A 17,724-nucleotide genomic window follows, 5' to 3' on the forward strand; every position below is an offset into this window, starting at 1 on the left:
AGGTGGAGGTGTCTAATAGGGAAAAAAATATAAAGCTCATTAGAGAATTCCAGTGAGGAAATAAGGATTAGGGAGCCACTGAGTGAAAAATAATAGTTGGTGCCAAAGATTTAGAAAGCACCCAAGAAAGGTGCAGAGGGTGAGAAGTACAGAGGGCCAAGGATGAAGTTATGAGGAGTCCTGGAAGGAACTGATAAAGAAAAGGATGGGGCAGCTAGTGATCTAGGTTGGTGGGGCAGCTCTGCAGGCCTCAGCACATGGTTTACAACTTTGGTTCCAAGGCTGCTTTTGCAGTTAAGGCCTTTCTCAGAAGGCTAGAGGGGGACAAAAAATAGTCCAATGAAATCGGCTTTCTCTTTAAGGACATGACCCAGAAATTGCACAAATGCTCAAATCCCACTGACTTAAACTTGGTCACATAGATGAATCTACACGCAAGGGAATCTGGGAAATGTAGTCTGTCACTGGGCTACTCTGTGCCCAACTAAAACATGGGAAGATTCTAATACAAAAGGGAAGAAGAGGAGATGGGTAGTAGCGGGCACAATTCTGAGACTGTTTTCTTTTAAATATTTTGCTGATATCTATCTCAACAAGGACAGCTTTGACCAGGGAAAATGAAAAAGGGAAAGAGGTAATTCTGCAACCTAAAGCTTTCAGAAAAGGGCAGGTGTGGATGGGAACATAGGTGAGGATGCAGCATGGTATGATATGATGAACATGACTAGACCAAACTGAGGGAAACTCCTAGCTCTGCCACTTACCTGGACAAGTTTCTTACTTGCCTACATTCCAGCCTTACATTGGAGAGTCGCTGAGAGGTTTATAGATCCAGTATGTACAATGCCACACACAGGGCCTCACACCTAGTAAAGACTCAAACTCCTACTCCTTTCCTTCATTTCTCCCAATTTTTAGAGGGCAAAAAAAGGACACGCCAAGAGATCAAGAGAAGCTTAAGTAAGAAGGTGGCTAGACACCAAAAACTCTGCCTACTTTGCAATTTTGCCTGGAACCCTGATGTCTAAGCTTAAATGAAAGCCACACTCCAAGGCCAGTCTGGCGCCAGTGCCTGCCACATGTCTCCAGAGGCAGTTTTAAGGAAATGTTATTCTGGTTACTCTAGAGCAACACAAGCAGGCAGCCAGGTTTCAAATACCAGAAGCTGCTGGCTGCTTGCAAAGACTTGCAAGGAAAGAGTTTCCTTTGTCTGATTAAAGCAACATTTTTAAAGGTCAGGTAATACTGTATTTATAAGTGACCTGCATCTGTAACCCTATAGACGAAGAAAAGGAGCAAAAAAAAAGCTGCACCTGAAGGCCAGTTGATGGCTCCACCCACTTACTGGGGGAAAAAAAAAGCAGCAGCACAAGGATACAAGATTATATTTCTTTTCTCAGGTTTTAATCTTTCACTGCAAACTTTCTACTCTGTATCTTAGAAAACTCTGGGGATTCTCCCCCTAGGCTGTTCACTTACTCATAAGGCAGCAGAAGTTACCTGGCATGTCTAAAAGAACAGGTCATTAACTGGAGAGGCCACCAGGAGTGAAAGATCTCGCCTCTCTATTTCCTTTCCAACCTCTACCAACCTTTAGGCAGACAAAAGATGCAGGAAAGAAGCGGTGAGGTCCCCGTGTTCCCTGTTGGGCCAATAACAGTAAGTCCAGGGGAACAATGTACAGTAGCAACCACACATTCTGGGACCAAGAGTACAAAGTGAAGACGGCAAGAAAAGAAACTTCCGTTGGTTAGTTTTCAAGGTTATCTATTAAGTATAAACAAATCACTATTATTATTTTAATCATAAATATATTTTTTGTTAGTTTGTCCAAATGAAAGTATGTAGGGAAAAATATCTAACTTCAGTTCTGGTCTAAAACTTAGTGCCAATTTCCCCACTGAGAGAAGAAAAAGAAGAAACGCTAAAAAACATTATCTTGCTTCTATGAAAAGCTTTAATAAGGGACTTCTAATTGGAAGTTTGAAGCACCATTTTTCCTCTGTCAGAAATTCCAGCTGAGGAGAAAGAAAACACTTTGGGGAAAAAAAGAGAAATACAGGCCCAATGTTTTGAAAACGAATGCACAAAAATAATCTGAAATGAGTCGGACTTCAGTGCCTATGTGTCAACATTAAAGTAACAACAAAAGGAAAGTCGGAAAGAGTTTTCTCCAAATGGACATTATGTTCCAGAAAACCTTTGGATTTGATTTGCATGCGTGGCATCCTTTTGCCTCTGAAATGAAGTATTTTGGATGCTTTTGCCAGGCATTGCTCAGTAGTCACCTGTGTTGGTTTCATTTCTATTGTCCCACATTTATGCTTCACTGCTCACTTCACTGTTTACTAAGCAATTTATGATAATTTCATATTTATTACAGTTTTCACAATGAAACTGTTTCATGGCACCCATCACTCTGTAACAGAACTCCCCATGGGAAGCAAGTCGGATGCAAATCTTCCAGATCCACACTCTCCCACAATGCTGCATCACAAAATAAAAAAGGGCAAACGAACTACCACTTCCACTCAAAATAGCAGGTATGAAGGTGAGAACAGGTAGCTTTTGTTTTAAAACTAAGAATTATAAAGGAGAATGAGCAAAGGTATAGAGGGTGAAGAGGGTATCTGACACTCAATATCAACTTTGCAGATCATCAGAAGCCCAGGGATTCAGGTGGGGAAGGCAATTAAGCTCAGTTGTTTCAAAGACAATGACTTGGAATAGGAAGAAAGTCATACTGATAGCTCGTATTTAGAAGACTAGGCTTCGGAGTCAGAGGCATCCAGGCCAAATCTCAGTTCCACTAGTTGTATGACCTCAGGCAAGTTACTTAACCTCTCTGAAGCTCTGTTTCTGGACCCACATAAATACTTATATCAAGTTCATGGGCTTTTACAGGCAAACATACACAGAGAGCTTAGTGTACTGTTCGTGCACAGTAAACTCAATGAATGGGAGCCTTCACTATTATAGGCTGATGATATCATCATAAAATGTAAGTGCCATGCGGTCAATGATTCTTATCTAGTTTTGGTCATTGCTAAATTCCAGCAGTGCCCAGCACATAATAGGTATTCAATAAACACTCAACGATTTATCAAAATAAAAGTATAATATTCTTCAGAATAGAACACTTGCTATCACCAAGTCCATCATTTTCTAACACTGTCTCAAAACGGCACCTCCACAGACTTGGTAAGAGGCCATATTGTCCACTTGAAAATAACTGCTGTTAAAAACACACATTCTGCTGTGTTTTTCATTTTGCACAGAGATAGCAACCACTATAATCATCTTTAAACCTGAATCAGAGAATTCCCATGTGGTTCAGCGGTGATGAGTCCGTGCTTCCACTGCAGGGGGCACGGGTTCGATCCTTGGTCGGGGAACTAAGATCCTACATGCCACTGGGTTTGGCCAAAAAAATAAAAATAAAATAAAAATATCTATAAACCTGAATCAACACATCTGCCCTAACATCTTTTCACTGCTTTTGAAGACATTATAGCTTTTACTTTTAATGTGTGTGTGAGGCAAATAATCAAAGAACACCCTGATGTTTGCTTCAAAGTTAAAACAAACATTTAGCTGAATAATAATAAATAATGGTCTTTATTTGTAACGTTTTTCTCTAAAATATAAACGCTATCAAGCTGAGTGATCCGAGAAAACAATAAAAACAATGGTCGCATGACCTGGTGTACAGGGTTTCAGTGTAGTGTGAATTTCCAAAAGCAGCTCTCATTACCTTTGCAGAGTGCTCCATGGTGACCACCACTTTGGTTTTGGCACTGGACACTAGATCCATAGCCCCTCCCATTCCTTTCACCATCTTCCCCTGCAAAACAAACAGAAAATAAGAAGTGCTTCTTGGGACTTCCCTGGTGGTCCAGTGGTTAAGAATCAGCCTTGCAATGCAGGGGACACTGGTTCGATCCCTGGTTGGGGGAATGAAGATCCCACGTGCTGCGGGGCAACTAAGCCTGTGTGCCACAACTAGAGAGATGCCCGTGCACAACGAAGAGCCCACATAACGCAACGAAAGATCCCGCGTGCCTCAACTAACACCCGACACAGCCAATAAATAAATAAATATTAAAAAAATAAAAAGAAGTAATTCTCTTTCATGTTTTTAGTATGTGGCAGAACAAAATTAACTTGCAAGAAGAAGCCGCTGGAATAATTAGTGAAAAAAACTCATTGACCTTCATTGCTTAGTACTTGAGCTTTATGACCTTAATATCCTGTTGTTCTATTATTCTATGGCTGAAGAATAAGTTCAGGATAAATATTATGATGTTACATTCACTGAGTATGGCTAACATTACTTTGTCAATGCTATATTAGCAATATGTCAATCATTGGATAAGAAAAAACTCAAGAACCTTTCCAAAATTCTGGGCACATTACTCTTATTACAATAATATGAGACTGAAATCCACATGCCCCTGACATACATTTCTTTCTTTTTAAACATATACTTGGCACCACTGAGTCTTCAATCACAGACACTTTCTAAAGCACTCTCTTGGATTTCCTGCAGATTAAAATACCATTAGGTAGTAAACTAAGGCATTAGTGGTGTTTCCCTAGTAATGATTAATATGAAAGGTGGGTCTGTCTTTCTAAAACCTGGCACTTACCTTGCTCCTAGAAAAATACATCAAAACGAAACAAGAAAATATATTTCTGTTAAGCAAAAACAGAAAACAGAAGCAGACTTCAGGATCCTTTCACCAAGACCATTCTATTTTTGTTCATCTATCTATCTCCTCATTCATTAAACATTTACCAACCACCTTCTCTGTGCCACACACTCTGAATAATTCCCACTGTCTAGTCTGTCTCCTGGTTACAGAGTTTTGGAAAAAGCAAGTGTCCCCAGAGATGATGAAATAAATTCTTACTCAAGTAGATTGAAAAGAAATGTTTCTAACATTGAAACCTTCTGAAAATTTAATTTATTTTTTTCCTCTTGCTGATTTGACAGTAAACTCTTCCAGGGCTTTCAGCTCCTTTCCCATAATTTCATACCTTTAAGGAAATCAGGCAATACACTCACACCTGGCTTTAAGACACGGTCTCAAATCCCCTGATTTCAGAAACATTTTAGAGGTCAGTGCAACACTGCACGAACATGAATTATATGGGCAGTATAAAACAAAGGAGTTAAGTAGTCAGGATATCTTCATGGTTTGGAGCTTGCCACTAAATGACATTGGGAAGCAGCTGGCAATGGTTGGGAGGTGGTGCAAGGAAGGAGTGGAAGGGACAAAATGAGTCTGTCTTCAGACATGTAAGGTTGCCATGAAGCAGAATATCCATTTGGAAATGTGTAATTTTATACTTCTATGAGCCATACCGTCACTGCAGTTTTAATAAGTAAAGCACCAGGTCATAACATTTCTGAAGAGAACACTGATACTTTATGGTACAAAATATGGATAAGTTAGAGATAGAAGCAATGAATGTCTATCATAAACTCCAATACTAAGGAAGTTTGGGATTTTTAAAACATCAAAACACACTAAAGCTATTCCATTTAAAAATGTCTCAACATGTTCTTGCTGTGGTGAGAACATCCAGCCAGTCTGAGCTTCCATAGATAGTGCCCTTGGGCAGACTAAGAGTGTAAGTGCCAGAAGAATGAGGAAGCCAAAGAAAACCAGAAACCAAGCTAGTGTGTTAAACATTCCTTGAATTAAAAAAAAAAAAAATTCCTTGAATTAGAATATACCACAGGCAAATTTTGTCCCCTGTGACACAATGATACTGGTAAAGCTTATGACAGCTTCTAACAGGAAGCTTGTCCATTTTAGGTACATCTGATGTACATATTTTAAATCATCATCAGTTATTTAAAAAAGATTTATAGAGCACCAGCTGGGTACATAACACTGTGCTGGCAGGAATATAAAGTGCTATAAAACAAGTTGGAAAGAACCATCTCTTTGTGTCTGTTAGAAAGAACTGTATCTCTTGACTCAATGTAAATGAACAGTCTTCATCACTCAAAGAGATTCAAGTGGTCTCATGTCTTGTCTTCAAAGCACACGCTACAAATTTCAAAGCACTATTTTGATACTTACATGTTTGTTTCCAAGAGTAAAAAATGCACAAGATTAGGTGCAGAACACCTGAGATCTATTAACACACTGTGTGACATTTGCAAAACACCAAATTTCTTTGTATTTAGGCTCATTATCTACAATCCAGGAATAAGAATATCTGCCCTATCATAAAGTTGTTATGAGGAATGGATGTGGAGTAAACAGAAATTTATAAATTTATTGCCTTACATCTTCAGTCAATTCATTTTACTGAGTGTCTAATATGAGCCTGTACTGTACTGGGTGCTGGACTTAGAGATGATCAAGACAGGCTTCTTTTCTCATAAACTTCATCACTGGGGGAAGGGAAAGCATCCATGAGTAATTAAAGAGACTTGAATCAAATTTCTTCCCTCTAAAAGAAGCATTCCCCACCTCTTCCTCATCCCCAAGGTAGAGTTAAGTGCCTTTTCCCTGTATCCTTGGCACTATTTGGTATGTAATTCTATCACAGTGAATTTCAACTCTTTTCTTTCTTTCACCGTATTATTATTATTGTTATTGCATTATAAGTGCTTAGATGAATGAGTGGATGAATGGCTTCAAGTAACAGAGGTATGTTCAAGTTCTAGCAGAGCACCGAGGATGCAACTGCTAACTGTGCCTGGAGAGGCAGGAATGGGAGGAAGAGGCTCAGCAGGATGTCACAGAGGAAGTGTTTCAGAAAAGTCTGCCAGATGGGGAAGAGAACAGCAGTGTCTCCTAAGAGAAAGCATTTCTAGCAGGTTAACTGGAAAACCTCCAAATATTTGGTTTTTGTATTTTTTAAGTAAGTTCATTGTATTAGAAAAAGAAATGAAAACATTTTCTTCCATTTCAATTCCGAAGTGATTTCTGAAACAGAATCAATTACTAAAGGAAAATAATTTATTCTATCTATACCAGAAGAAAAAAAGAGATATAAGACATCCTCTCTGAAGCAAGTGGGAAATTCAACGCCACCTTTCAGCCCGGCTCAGTAGGCACTCTTCTGGGAATCAACTACTTATATATCCCAGTTCTCTACTGCAGCTGGGGTAGCCATGTGCCTGAGTGCTAGACAATGGAAGAGAGGGAGGTGCTACCTGTGGTTTCAGGCTCTGGCCCATAAAAACCTCTCACGTGTAATCCTTCACGCTCCTTCACCTTCTGCAATCTGGACACTGACATCCAAGGTGTCCTCGCAGATGACTGAGCTTCCCTCAGGCTGGGTCCTTAAATGACCACGTGTAGCAGAGCCCACTTACTCAGAAACACACTGCATTGCTCAATATGAGTGAAAAACACAGGGTGCTAAACCACTGAAATCGGGAGGCTTATTTGTTACAGCAGCTGGTATGACTAATACAGTGGTGTGTTGCCCAAATGAATTCTATGGAAGGGAGAGAATTGTGTAGAATTAGTACTGTTACAGCTGCATAACAGAGCGGGGACCTGAGACGGCCTCTTAAGGAGATGTTTTACCACTGCTCTTTGAGGGAGGTGACTATGCCAGATACTGTCCTCGGCACTGTTATCTACCTCTTTATCCAAATGTCCAGCACACTGCTTGACATTTGATAGAGCTGAGATACAGATCTTACCTCCGTCTTCATCTCCCTCCCAGAAACCCAACATCCTAATCAATATACAAAATAAAAAGCTGATAAAAGAGAGAAGTTAAGGAGCTAAAAATGCACCTTTAAATAAATCAAAAGAGAGAAAAGTGATACTGAGAAAAAATAGGCCTATAATGAAGAGATTATGGTCATGATTGAAGCACTGCGCCAGGGTGACACAAAGCGTGGCTTTCTTTTATATCTCATCAGCAAACATATATTTCTTGAATGGGGCAACTTTAGTTCTAAAATGTATTCTGGCTAGCATAATGGAGAGATGATTGCTGGATACTCATTTCATAGGCAACTCATTTTTTTGCAGTTAAGGACTGACTCTGACATCAAGTACGGAAAGAATACTGCAATAAAATGCACTAGAATGCTGCACAATTATAAAACTTTTCTAAAAAGATACTGACTCAACTGTTATCCTCCATTCACAAATATTTTCAGGGTCTATTATGAACCAGGAACTAAGATAAGAATTAGGAATAAAAAATGAACATGATCAGGCTTCCCTGGTGGTGCAGTGGTTGAGAGTCCACCTGCCGATGCAGGGGATGCGGGTTCGTACCCCGGTCCGGGAAGATCCCACATGCCGCGGAGCGGCTGGGCCCGTGAGCCATGGCCGCTGAGCCTGCGCGTCTGGAGCCTGTGCTCCGCAACGGGAGAGGCCACAACACTGAGAGGCCCGCGTACCGCAAAAAAAAAAAGAACATGATCATCTACCTTTTTTCTAGAAAATATATTTAAACCAAAATCAATATTTTAAATATATTTTTATTTACTTTGATCCTAGTTCCTAATATCAGAATTTTAAAGAAAGTGAAATTGTTAAAATGCCATTTAAAATAAAACATAAAACATACTGAAAATGATTCTTGCCATCATTTTTATCATAAGAATATAAATAGTAATGGCTTATTTTCAGATTTGTTACCTCTAAATATTCTGCTCTTAAGTGAGAAACAATGTACAATCTACAGAAACAATTTTTAAAGCATTTTAAACTAATGCTATGTGCCCCACTGGAAAATGTGAATCAACTATAAGAAAAAGGGAAAAATAGCTCTGATTTATTTATAAAACTAGGGCTTGTTGTTTAATATTAAACACCAGAGCATTAAGTATCCACCTCAATCCAAATGTAAGCCTCTTTATTTCTGTCTCACTTTCCCATTATTAAAAAATGTTCTAGGAAAGAAAGCGGTCTCTAAACATGTTCCTAGCTAAAGAGCAGGAGAGAGGGAAAATAAAAACATGATATCAACATTTGTTTAAATACAAAGAGAGATGTTATAAAAGATTTTAAAAATCTGCCTTAGTTTAGCAAAGTTATAACAAAGGTACAGCAGAATATTTCTCTTTTCTGTTATCCTTTGTATTCAAAACCAAGAAAAATGTGATTTTCCTTTCCAAGTTTAATTGTATTTCCCAGGACAGGTGAACTGATCATGTAAACCAATTAATATGTAACTAGAAATATAATAATATCTTTATTGCTAAGTAAGTTAACAAAATTGCTTATAACAAATATCAGTTATCAATCATAATATGGGCTAAAAAAAAAAAGCATGTCGGGCTTCCCTTGTGGCGCAGTGGTTGAGAGTCCACCTGCCGATGCAGGGGACACGGATTCGTGCCCCAGTCGGGGAGGATCCCACATGCCGCAGAGCGGCTGGGCCCGTGAGCCATGGGCGCTGGGCCTGCGCGTCCGGAGCCTGTGCGCCGCGGCGGGAGAGGCCACACCAGTGAGAGGCCCGCGTACCGCAAAAAAAAAAAAAAAAAAAGCATGTCAAAAAAGCAGCACTTGGATAAATTCAAAATTTCATTTTAGTAAGCGCTGTTGCTCCTGTTCTCTCCGAGATCTTGTTTCAATTATCCCCTCTTCACAGCTCCTCCACCCTCCCCCTCTCCACAGCCCCTCTCTATAGATTCTTCAACACATTGAAGTCCAGTTTCTCCTTGACCATGCCCTTGAAGTGAGAACTACTCAATCCAGTCTCTAATATTTAATCATTTGATTCAGTACACACTTTGTAGGTTTACTTTATACATTCCTGAAACTTTCTACTACATTTTACACTGTGTTCCATCAACATCTGTTAATTCTCTATACTCATCGGCTTCCATGGTATAATACCTCCTACCTTGAGGCTTTCAGGCTCCTTTCTAGCATCCTTTTCCCACACCAGCTTTGTGTTGGCCAACTTAAAGCTTGCCCTTGGCCTCCTGCTTTTATTGCCACTTGCTCTCCACGAGTGACTTCATCTATACACTTATGATATAAACCGGCCCTGTCTCTGATGATTCCTAAAGCCACATGTCTAGCTCAGATCTTCCCTGAGTTTCAGATTTCAATATCCAAAAACTTCCCAGTCACCCTGTAGCACAATCCGCTGGCTGATTCCCCAAATTGTTTCCTCTTGTTCCTGGGCACAGAGGCCACATTTCCCAGCCGTCCCTGAAGTTAGGACTAGTCATATGAATAAGTTCTGACCAATGGAACGGGGTGAAAGTGATATATAACACTTCCAGGGCTGGACCATAAAAACTTCAAGAACAATGCTCCATGCCCTTGCCTTTTCTGCAAACTACATGTTGAAGATGGTGCAGCCACGGAATGGAAGGAATCTCAATCCCTGAATTACTGCACAGAAGAGAGCTGTCTGCAAATCAGGGATATTCACTTTGGTTCTATGTGAGTGAGAAATAAAAACTTCTGTTATCTTATGTTATTATTCATGCCTCAACTCAGTATGGTCCAAAGTAAATTAAGCATCTTTATCAAGGCAAATCTCATCTGCCCACCGATTTCCTATTTCAGTTAGTGGCCAGTCAACCATCTCAGGATCCAAATCAGAAACGTCTTTATCTCTTGCCTCTCCTTCATTATCCGTGTACAATCAATGAATCATTCAATCACAAGGAACTTCTATTTTCCCAATATTTCTTGAACTTGACTATTTCTCACCCTAGCTAAGATCCTTATGACTTCTCCGTGAGTGGTGTAACATCCCTCCAGTCAACCTATGTCCAGCCTTGTCCCTCTCAAATCTTTCCAACTCATAACCACAAAAATAATCTTCTTAAAATGAGCATTTTATATCATTCCTCTGCTTAAAACTTTTCACTAGTTCCCCAGTGGTTCAGGGTAAAGTCCAAGCACCTCACTCAGTCTGGCATACAAAACCTATGACAGCATGGCCTGGACCCTCCTCACTTCCTTAGGCTCCAGTTCCCATTTCTATCCCAGGAATAGTGAGTTGCTTGTCTACAGCGTATGGCTTCATACTATGCTGTAAGGTCCCATCCTCATTCTATCAGGTGTGCTCCAGCTCACCCTTAACGCATCAAATCATGACTACCTCTCCCAGGAAGCATCCGTATGCCCCTGCCCCCACCCCATCAACAAGAGAGATGAGGGGCCTCTCTCGGGTGCTCTCACAGCATCCTAGCTTACCCCCACTATAGAGTTTGCCCCATGACCTGCATTAAGATCAGGGCTGATGTTTCACTGGCCAGCAGTGACAAGGCCATCCAGGTAGTTATAACTGAAATTCTTCCTCATGAGAGGCATCCCATCCCCACTCTAACAAACCATGTCCCACCCACTACTGCCATCTAGCAACTTAAAACACAAGAGCAGGCCTCCAAGACCTATCCAGCTACGACGACCATGTGTTTTTTTGTTTGTTTTGTTTTGTTTTTGTGGTACGCGGGCCTCTCACTGCTGTGGCCTCTCCCGTTGCGGAGCACAGGCTCCGGAGGCGCAGGCTCAGTGGCCATGGCTCACGGGCCCAGCTGCTCCGCGGCACATGGGATCCTCCCGGACCAGGGCACGAACCTGTGGTCCCCTGCATCGGCAGGCAGACTCTCAACCACTGCGCCATCAGGGAAGCCCCGACCATGTGTTTTGATCGATTACATCTATTCTGATTCATCAGTACCTGTGCACTTAAGAAATCAATTAACTTCAAATGGGACAAATGAACCCTGTTCCTAGCTATTAACGACACTGATGCTCTCCTTTTGCAAAAGTGTAAATACCGCTCAAGAGTGTCTCCGTCATTCACTTTTGAAACCTCAACTGCTCCAAGTAAAAAAAAAATCCCAATGTGCGTAAAATTGATTGCAGGCCATTAACTCCACCTTTGTGCAGGAAATTACTAAGAATTTACTAAGTGAATAGTTAAAAGTATAAAACTTTCACATTTTCTTTTCCTAAGGTACAAGCAATGTATGATGAAGCTTCTTTTGGTTATAAATGAGGCACTTTGGATAGGTTAACTTCTTTGTACAAGGTCAGACAGACTGACTCTGATTACTTTGTTTGCTGGATTAATAAAATGGACAGCAGGAGAAAAACCCTATGTTATTCTTAGCTCTGTTGTGAAGCGATAGGTTCAGTTTTCATAGAGTCTATTCATTATTCTTCAAAGATGAAAACAAACATCAAATAAACTGGCTAGGTGAGTTTGCCTTGTTTTATCAGGCCTCCTACAGAAATAGAAGGAGTTTGAGCAAATGCTCCAGGACAGATATAAGGGGATTTGTTTTTATTTAACATGATTAAGTATTATTACTTAATAATAATTCAGTAATAATTATATATTATGTATAAATAAGATATGTAATTGAATTTATTAAATACAACTGAGCACCGGCGTTTCTGGCCCTGTACATTATCCAGAAACAGGATAAGCACAATATTTAAAAATCCAAGGATAAGTTATTTTCTGCATTAAGAGCCTCTTCTTTCCACTGGGTCACCAAGAGAAATGCATTGGAATCATATGCAATTGCCCCCATGTGACCATGTATGACCTACAAATACAGGAATTTCACATGGTTGGTTCAAACTAATGTTCTAATGGTGGGAACACAGATCCCATTTACTATCACACAGAATTTTTTTAAGGGCTTATATTATTTTTAGGAAATCCCAACAAAAATGACAGCTAAAGTACAAACGGAAGAATAACAATCATTTTTATGTGTCTGCATGTACTAAAATATATCAACATCCCTCAACAACTCACTCACATGGAATATGAAACTATTACCATTCCTTTTGGAAACAGGAAATAGTCTTTCTCAGAAATTTTATTTTCCGATTCTTCAAAGGGGTGTGGATTGTTTGGGATGAAGAGGGGGGCCAGTGAGCATAGAACCATGGGCAGAAGCAGACTTGCTCCATCACCTCCTCCCACTGTCTGCAAAGCTCTAAAGAGCACAATTACAGAATTATTATAATTACACAGCCATCTCTGACAGCTGGATGGAATTTTCAGAGAGAGAGAAAGACAGTGACTAAAAGAACATTATTAAGGAATACATCAGAATCATTACCAGTGTTTTTAGCCACAGTAGAAAAGATTAAAAAATGTAGAAGATAATTTAAAGCTAAACACACACACACACTTAAGAACAATTGTGAAAGAACATGTTATGAATACTAAATGTAGGTGCTATATTAAGCAAGTTAGAGGGCTAGGTGAAAGAACATAAAACCATTTTGATTCTACACCAAATTAATAAGTACTCTGTTTATTCCCAAGGTGTCCTCTAGATTCAGCTGATGACCCAGTTTAATGATTGCTAAGTACCCACTGAGAGTTAACAGCTATGAACATTCACAGCGAATTGATAACCCTTTGGTCATTGGTGGAGTCTTTTAATTTCTTTCCTCCTAAGCCAGTCCTAATCTGTAAAATGGGTACCCAGTGCCTCTCAGATGTGAAGACAGTTCTCACCTCTGGTTTGCTAAGACAACATACCTCACCTTTGGGATTAGGAGAACCATGGGTAACATCATTCCACAGAGATTCAGATCCTGGGACTAGTATGAGGTCTGAGCCCCAAGAGGGAGAAGCATAGCATCATTGTGAGAATGACCCACTTCTGGGGGCAACACAGAATGCTAAGGAGCCATGTCACTGTGGGTGGGTCCTAGCATCACAGGCATAGGATGGTTTTAGAAATCAATGACACAATTTCTCCTCTGAAGACCTTGGAACTACAAGTGCATGGAAGGTAAAAATGGCTCCTCCTCAAACTGGGGAGAATGAGGTGGAAACCAAGAATTTTTTCAAACACTGAATCAGGTTAAAAAAATTACTTTGGGGGGGCTTCTCTGGCAGTCCAGTGGTTAGGACTCTAGGCTTCCACTGAAGGGGGTGCGGGATCGATCCCTGGTAGGCGTGGCCAAAAATTTTTTTTAAAAGCCTCTATTTAAAAAAAAATTACTTTGGGGAATTTGCCACAAATATTTTTGAAAGATACATAATGAGGGAAATTGAGGAAGCATTAATTTCTATCTTCTTATCTTTTTTCTTTCTTTTTTTTTTTTTGCGGTACGTCGGCCTCTCGTTGTGGCTTTTCCCATTGCGGAGCACAGGCTCCGGACGCGCAGGCTTAGCGGCCATGGCTCACGGGCCCAGCCGCTCCGCGGCAGGTGGGATCTTCCCGGACCGGGGCACGAACCCGTGTCCCCTGCATCGGCAGGCGGACTCTCAACCACTGCGCCACCAGGGAAGCCCTATCGTCTTATCTTTTAAAGTCAACTGTGCCAGAGCAAGCTCTTAGATGGTGGGAGGGAGATGGGGGGTGGGGTGGGGTGAGGGAATGGTTCTGGGACTAAAAGTGAAAAGTGAAGTGTCTTTAGAGAAAAGTAACAAGTAAAACAAAAAAACACCTTTTTGGTGAACATCTTGATAATATAGAAATCAAAACACCAAGAACAGAATGAAAAAATAAAAGATATTCTTTTGAAGTAAAATACAAAGAAAAATCAGAAGAGGGTAGAAATATAAACATATAAACTTTAACTTATTTTTTGATACACCAGTGCTTTAACTCCCTATACTTCATAAGTGACCTTTTAAGTTTCTGATCTTGATGGTTTCAGTAACTTTATCTCTGTCTATAATACCAGAGACATAACATATATGACAAAACAGTATTAAAAATCAATGTGTTAGCAAAAAACTTGATTATTTCAGACCCATTTTCTATGGAGCCTAAGTTGAGGTACATTTTAAATCTAATACATTCTCAGGTGAGTAGCAAGAGCTACAGTAACTGAGAAGAATTTTATTCCTTTTGCCGCTATAACACCCTGTGGCAGAAATGACTTCATTCACATTCATCTGGAACTCAGGCACAGCAAATATTTGGAGCTGGGATGTACTAGCTAAAAAATCATTTTTATTCCCTAGAATGCCATTTTTAGGCTCCACATTTACAAGGAAACACATTCTCTTGATAACCACCTGAGAAGCTATTCAGGAAGGAGTTGCTTTTTCCTCTAACCAAAGTGAGCAGGTCTAAAATGCAAAGTTGTTTATCTTTATTATTCAAAACTGTGAAAGTGTGGGTTCGCATGCATATATACATTACTTAGCTCTGTCCATTGAGAAGGTTTAGAAGCAATGACGTCCCAGTAGCAATAAGCACACCCAACACCCAGATCTTGGTTTCAAATACCATTCTCAAATAAAAGAAACCAGGGCTCCTTGGAGAAATAGCTGATACTAGGAACATCTTGTAGTAACAGAAAGGAAGTACTCAATGAAAAATAAAAATAATGGAGTTGTATAGGAGCCAACGTGAAAAAACTCCCAATGGCCATAGTTGGCACAAGTTGAGCATGCAAATAAATAACATGGTACTGGATTATAACTCAAAGTATAAAATATACATTAGCCCATACTGCCATAAACAAATAAATGGTAGAGAAGAGACAAATCTTCTCTCTGGAAGAACTGCAAATAATACATAATACCCCTCTTTTAAGTGATCTTTGAGGGTGGGCTGAATCTACTGACATGCTTCTAAAGCATAAAGTATGGAAAGGGAAAAATAGAAACTTTATAGTGAACAAACCTGGTAAAGAGTACCTTAATCAAGTGATAAAGGTCAATGTCAACAGTGATTTCATGTGGATAACCTAAATTCCCTAACTTGTGTGAAAAGGACACTTTACAATATAGTATTCTTCTAATACTATTCTATAGTATTCTTTCCAAAAACTCATAACCTCAGTCTAATGCTGAGAAAAACATCAGGCAAACCCAGACTGGGGAACATTCTGCAGGACTTCTGGCCAGTACTTCTCAAGACTATAAAAGTCATGAAAAACAACTGGAAAGACTGAGAAAGTGTCACAGACCAGGGAAGACTAGGGAGATGTGACAACTAAGTGCAATATGGTACTCTGAACTGGATCCTGGAAAAGAAAGAGGACAAATTTATGGAAAAACCTGATAAAATCCAGATAGAGTCAGGAGTTTAATTAATATTAATGTACCTGAAAGACCTGTACACTGAAAACTATAAAACATTGATGAAACAAATTTTAAAAGGCACAAATAAATGGAAAGAAACTCCGTGTTCATGAGTTGGAAGACTTAATATTGTTAAAATGTCCATACTACCCAAAGGAATCTACAGATTCAAATCAACACCTATCAAAATATCAATGGCATTTTTTAACAGAAATTTTTAAAAATCCTAAAATTTATATGAAACCCCAAAAGACCCTGAATAGTCAAAGCAATCTTGAGAAAGAATAACAAAGCTGGAGGCATTATAGTTCCTGATTTCAAAATATATTACAAAGCTACAATAATTAGAAAGGTATGATATTGGCATAAAAACAGACACATAGATCAATGGAACAGAATATAGGGCCCCAAAATAAATCAACACATATACAGTCAATTGATCTTCAACACAGTTACCAAAAATATACAACAGAGAAAAGACAGACTCTTCAATAAATGGTGGTGGGAAAACTGTGTATCTGCATGGAAGGAATAAAATTGGGATCTTGTAAGGATAACAAAAGGCAACAAAAGCAAAAATAGACAAGGGGGACTACATCAAACTACAAAGTTTCTGCACAGGAAAGGAAACAATCAACAAAATGAAAAAGCAACCTAAGAAATCGGAGACAATATTTGCAAACCACGCATCCGACGAGGAGTTAATACCCCAATATATAAGAAACTCCTTAACTCAACAGCAAAAAATCAAATAATCCAACTAAAAAATGGACAAAGGACTTGAACAGAAATTTCTCCAAAGAAGACATAACAAATGCCCAACAGGTATATGAAAAGATGCTTATAATCACCAACCTTCAAGGAAATGCAAATCGAAACAACAAAGTATTACCTCATACCTATTATCAAAAAAAAAAGTGGTGACAAGGATGTGGAGAAACTGGAACCCTTGAACACTGTTGGTGTGAATGTAAAATGGTGCAGCTGCTAGTGGGAAACAGTATGCAAGTTCCTCACAATAAAATACGTAGAACAACCAGATGATTCAGCAATCCCACTTTGGGGTATATATCCAAAAGAATTAAAATCAGGATATTGAAAAGATACCTGCACTACAATGGTTATTGAATCATTAATCACAATAGCCGAGATATAGAAACAACCTAAATGTCGACTGACAAATGAATGGGCAAAGAAAACATGGTATATACATACAATAGAATATTATTCAGCCCTTAAGAAGGAAATCCTACCATACGTGACAATGTGGATGAACCTAGAGGACATTATACCAAGTGAAATAAGTCAGTCACAGAAGGACAAATACTGCGTGATTCCACTTATGGGAAGAGTGGGAAATGTAGAGCTGTTCAATGGGTATAAAGTTTCCATTATACCCGGTGAATAAGCTCCAGAGATTGCTACGCAACACAGTGCTTATAGCTAACAATACTGTATTGTTAGGAGGGTAATTTCACATTAAATGTTCTTACTACAATTAAAAAAAAAAAGCTGATTAAACCCCTCCCCCCAAATAGTAATGTACTAATGTGTGTTTTTTAGTTTTGACAAATGTACCACAGTAATAAAAGATTGTAATAATGAGGGAAATCAAGTAAGGCGGATATGAAAACTCTTTGTACTATCTCTGCAACTTTTCTATAAATCTAAAATTATTCCAAAATACAAAGTTTATTTTTTTTAAACTTCAGTATATGGCTTGCTCCTGTGGTTTTTGTTTCT

General features: G+C 39.3%; 1 protein-coding gene across 1 annotated transcript in view; it reads right to left on the reverse strand.

Moving 5' to 3' along the window:
• Positions 1–17,724, reverse strand: part of OXCT1 (3-oxoacid CoA-transferase 1) — a 150,736-nt gene that overhangs the window by 22,643 nt on the left and 110,369 nt on the right. Inside the window, exon 14 of the mRNA XM_060147002.1 lies at positions 3,755–3,844. Coding sequence (XP_060002985.1) covers positions 3,755–3,844 — 90 coding nt within the window. The remainder of the gene's footprint in view (positions 1–3,754; positions 3,845–17,724) is intronic.

Source organism: Lagenorhynchus albirostris, chromosome 3 (genome assembly GCF_949774975.1).
Source record: "Lagenorhynchus albirostris chromosome 3, mLagAlb1.1, whole genome shotgun sequence".
In the NCBI taxonomy this organism is placed as follows: domain Eukaryota; kingdom Metazoa; phylum Chordata; class Mammalia; order Artiodactyla; family Delphinidae; genus Lagenorhynchus; species Lagenorhynchus albirostris.